Source organism: Triticum aestivum, chromosome 1D (assembly GCF_018294505.1).
Source record: "Triticum aestivum cultivar Chinese Spring chromosome 1D, IWGSC CS RefSeq v2.1, whole genome shotgun sequence".
Taxonomy (NCBI): Eukaryota; Viridiplantae; Streptophyta; class Magnoliopsida; order Poales; family Poaceae; genus Triticum; species Triticum aestivum.
Genome location: NC_057796.1, coordinates 495,627,012 through 495,630,828, shown reverse-complemented (window position 1 = coordinate 495,630,828; position 3,817 = coordinate 495,627,012). Strand labels below are relative to the sequence as shown.

The 3,817-nt window shown below is 45.0% G+C and overlaps 1 protein-coding gene across 3 annotated transcripts; it reads left to right on the top strand.

Moving 5' to 3' along the window:
* Positions 1 to 2,171: 2,171 nt before the first annotated feature.
* LOC123179720 (uncharacterized) lies at positions 2,172 to 3,378 on the top strand. Of its 3 annotated transcripts, none has more exons than XM_044591593.1 (3): positions 2,172 to 2,321; positions 2,414 to 2,740; positions 2,930 to 3,378. In XM_044591593.1, the coding sequence occupies exons 2-3, from the start codon at positions 2,469 to 2,471 to the stop codon at positions 3,090 to 3,092; spliced, it is 435 nt and encodes a 144-aa protein (XP_044447528.1). In that variant the 5' UTR covers positions 2,172 to 2,321; positions 2,414 to 2,468; the 3' UTR covers positions 3,093 to 3,378. The 3 variants fall into 3 exon arrangements, with proteins under 3 accessions (XP_044447528.1, XP_044447527.1, XP_044447529.1); XM_044591592.1 differs by having other exon boundaries at positions 2,176 to 2,321; positions 2,405 to 2,740; XM_044591594.1 differs by having other exon boundaries at positions 2,251 to 2,321; positions 2,419 to 2,740.
* Positions 3,379 to 3,817: the final 439 nt, after the last annotated feature.

Below are 3,817 nucleotides of genomic sequence, written 5' to 3'. Positions count from 1 at the left end.
GAACTCATCCATGAAAAACATGCACATGAATTTAGTTGTCAAATCCTTTAACTTCCATTTCTTCCGGCACATATGCTCCCCATAGTAGGCCTTGATGACAAATCCTCCAGTCATGTTGTCATTGCCATCCTAAAGCAGCCATGGGCAACCTCTCTGACAAGCTGCCTCTAATCTTATCTTGTCATTTCATCTTCTTGATTTGTACTCTATTCCTTATTGAATATGCAGTAAGATCTTTCCTCAGCTCAACCACATCAGCAAATACCATCCCTACTTTAAATAGAGGGGATTTCATGTCCACCTTGGAATTGAAAGCTTTGAACTTGTACTTAAGTTGCTCTTTTTCTTTAATGGAGAGGTTCAGATCTTCATCTTCAAGTACATAGTCAGGCTCCACCTCTTCCTCCTCTTGCTTAGCTTCTTCATCAACATCAAAGTCAACGTTGTCTTCATAAAGATCATCATCTATGTCATAATCACTGTCACTGAAATCTGAGTCTGAAAGCACTACACCCTCAGACTTGAAATTAGGCTCTGCGCCATCAGTTAGCAAGGTCTCTACTTTTGTTTCATTAGTCAGCAAGTTCTCTGCTTCCATTTCATCTGTTGCAACCACTGAAATTGGATCTTCAACATTGACTGAAATGAGGCTATGAGAAGATGCTACACTGGCTGCAACAACATTTGAGTTGGCCATTCTGACAGGACTCTGAAGTGATAGCATTGTACATATCAAATCTTCCCTGAAATTAGTGATGAAATTTGAATGGTCAACCATGATTGCAAGCACCTTATGCTGAGCACTAGCTCTGGTCATTTGTCACACATCCTCATCACTTCCAATTCTCACCATCACATCTGAAATTGTTTTCTCAGGTCTGCACCAATAAATGATGTGCTCATTGACAGGATATCCCAACCATATTAGGTGCTCTTCAATGGCTGCATATGAGAATGTGCCAGTATCAACATAGTCAAGCACCTCCACAGAAGGATTAAAGTACTCCATATTATTTCTTTCTCCACGGAAAAGTCCACCAAGCTCCAGTTCTAGTCTAAATAAAGGAGCATCCACACTTTGTCCCATTGCTGCATCACAAACTGCAGCCACAAAGTGCAGAATGTATGCACAAGCATCAACACAACTCAAAAAACACTAGTTAACTGGTTTTTTAACAATGAACTGCACAAACAGAGTTAACCGAATAAATTCAGTTAACTGCACCTTGAAGTTAACTGAATAAATTTAGTAAAGTACTCATGTAGTGGCATTACTAAACTACTTATTCAGTAGTATTGCGCAAATGATGTGAAGCTATGCCCCACATTGCCTGGTTGAACTACAAAATTCAGATTTTTAGCACTACATTGCCTGGTGAATCTGAATCCTAGAACAAAACCCTAAGACAAATTGCACACGCATTGCCAAGCTATTTGCACATACTGCGCAAAACCCTACCTTCTGGCCGAAATAACATGCAACATAAGAACCCTAGCTTCTGGCCGAAATCCCCAACCTCACAGCCCAAAACCCTTCACTGAAATCACCGCCCAAAGCACTTGCTTTACGTCGCGGGAAGCACTATAGCCACAAGCTTCCACCATACAGACCTGAATCGCTCTCCAAACAGACCGGTCTGTCGGTGGTGCGGACAACACTGGAGGAGGAGGAATGCAGCGGAGGAACAAAGCAGAGGAGGAGGACGCACCAAAATCGGGAGGGGAAGACACCGTGCGGGCGAACTTGGTGAGCGGAAGGAGGCGGCTGCAGACCGGTGGTGAGCTCCGGTGACGTCGCCATGGATGCTGACGTAAGGTAGCAGCCAATGAGAGCGGACGGCGACACCCAGACAAAGGAGAAGTGGACGACCGAGCGAATGATTGAGGGAGACAAAATCAATTCAAGTGGTATATCCTTCGACGGCCACGAGGTGTCATGTAGGTTCAAATCTAGGAACGGCAGGGGGCTAAATGCAAAAAGTATAGCGCTGACCGGCTCGGCCCAGCTGGCTCCACTTGGCTGCTCGTAATTGGCCCAAGACCAAATGTGCACATATGTGACAAGTTTTAGGACCAAATAATTACGTTTTGCAGGTTTTAGGACCAAACCGTCAGGACAAGGTCTAGGACGGGGTGCTATTACCCAAAAAAAAAAGGTGGATCGTGCACGTGGGCCGGGCCTTGTGCTGGTGTATAACCAACCCAGAGAAGAGGCCCTCCCACAAGAAGAAAAAGAAAAAGGGAAAACAGCTAACCGCGGCGAGCAAGGAACCCTAATCGTCAATCGATCGATCGATCGATCTCCCAGATTGATCCTCGAGGTAACTCGATCTGTCCCGTTTTCGTGGTGGAGACGGACTCTGATTAAGCATCATCCCTATTTCCTCTGATCTGATATATATAGATCGACCAGACCAGACCAGACCAGACCAGACCAGAGGACCCGGCAGAAGCAGAACAAGAAATCGATGGCGGCGGCGATGAGGCTCGGCGGCGGCGCTCTTCTCCGGCGGACGCCTGTGGCGGAGGCAAGGCGGCGCCTCGCCCACACGACCGCGGAGGAGATGAGAGAGGTGGCGACCCGCGCGGCGCAAATCGACAAGACCAAGGAGGAGCTGTTCGACATGGTCATTGACCTCAATAGCAACTACAACGTTCCCCACAGCATGAAACGGAAGCACTTGCTCCTCTCGCAGCGCCTCTCCTCACAAATCCAGCCTAGACCATACGACCCAGCCTGGTAACAACTACTCCCTACTTACTGCTGCTGCACTATCTATCTACTTATTATTTATTTGGATTTACACATATTCATACTATGTATTGTTTGCTTTTAGATTTGTCTCTAATAGATTTATACATTACATATATCTGGCCTGGTCTGGTCTTTGAGAACTCATCTCATCTGTATTGTGTTGTTGTACCGTAGGCGTTTCTGTCGACGTACCGAAAGACGCAATACTTTCTACAAGTTTGTGGGGGTGGCTACTTGTGACCTTGTCGGCTCAGCCGGCCTCTTCTTGCTCCTACACGGACCTCATCATCGACCAAAGAAGTGGGTTGTCGACTGGTGGGACAAGCTAACCAGTTAGAATCCATCCATCCATGCCCTGCTTCAACAACATATACTAGCTAGAATGCCAACAAGACTAGCTTCCTTGTCATGAGGTTTATGTTAATTAGCTTTGCTTGGCCACCAATTAAGTGCTATTATATGTTTTTTGTCCAACGATTTGTACTCGTATTTATACCAGAGCTATGCTAGGTGTGCAACTGCTTTACTACTCAACAAATGTTGCCTCTTCCAATGACGAGCCATACGACTCTTTCGAATTCTGTAAACATCAAGTATGAAGTCAGTGTATCAGAACTTCCTCATCGGAACACCAGCTGCTGGTTTGCCTAGCTGAAATTGCGTAAGGGCCATCAGTCTCTTGTTCTACTTTACCATGTGGGCAAATGAAAAATGTTCTACACTCACATAACAGATAGTTTTACTCTGAAGTTACACACTAAAGAGTGTCTAGTATTCCCTCTGTGAAGAAATATAAGAGCATTTAAATCACTAAAGTAGCTAGTGATCTAAACACTCTTATATTTCCTTTCTGAGGGAGTACATTGCAATGCGGTACATCTAGCTCTATGCTCATTCCACTTGGGAAACACTGTAAAAGATCCAATGAAATCAGACACCCTCCCCAAATTTTGTCTCGGATATGGACTGATTATGAACCTGCACAAGCATGTTTTGAGAGCACAAAACAGAAGCAAGGTAAACAAGCAAATCCGTGAATATTATTCCATTATTGCACATTTA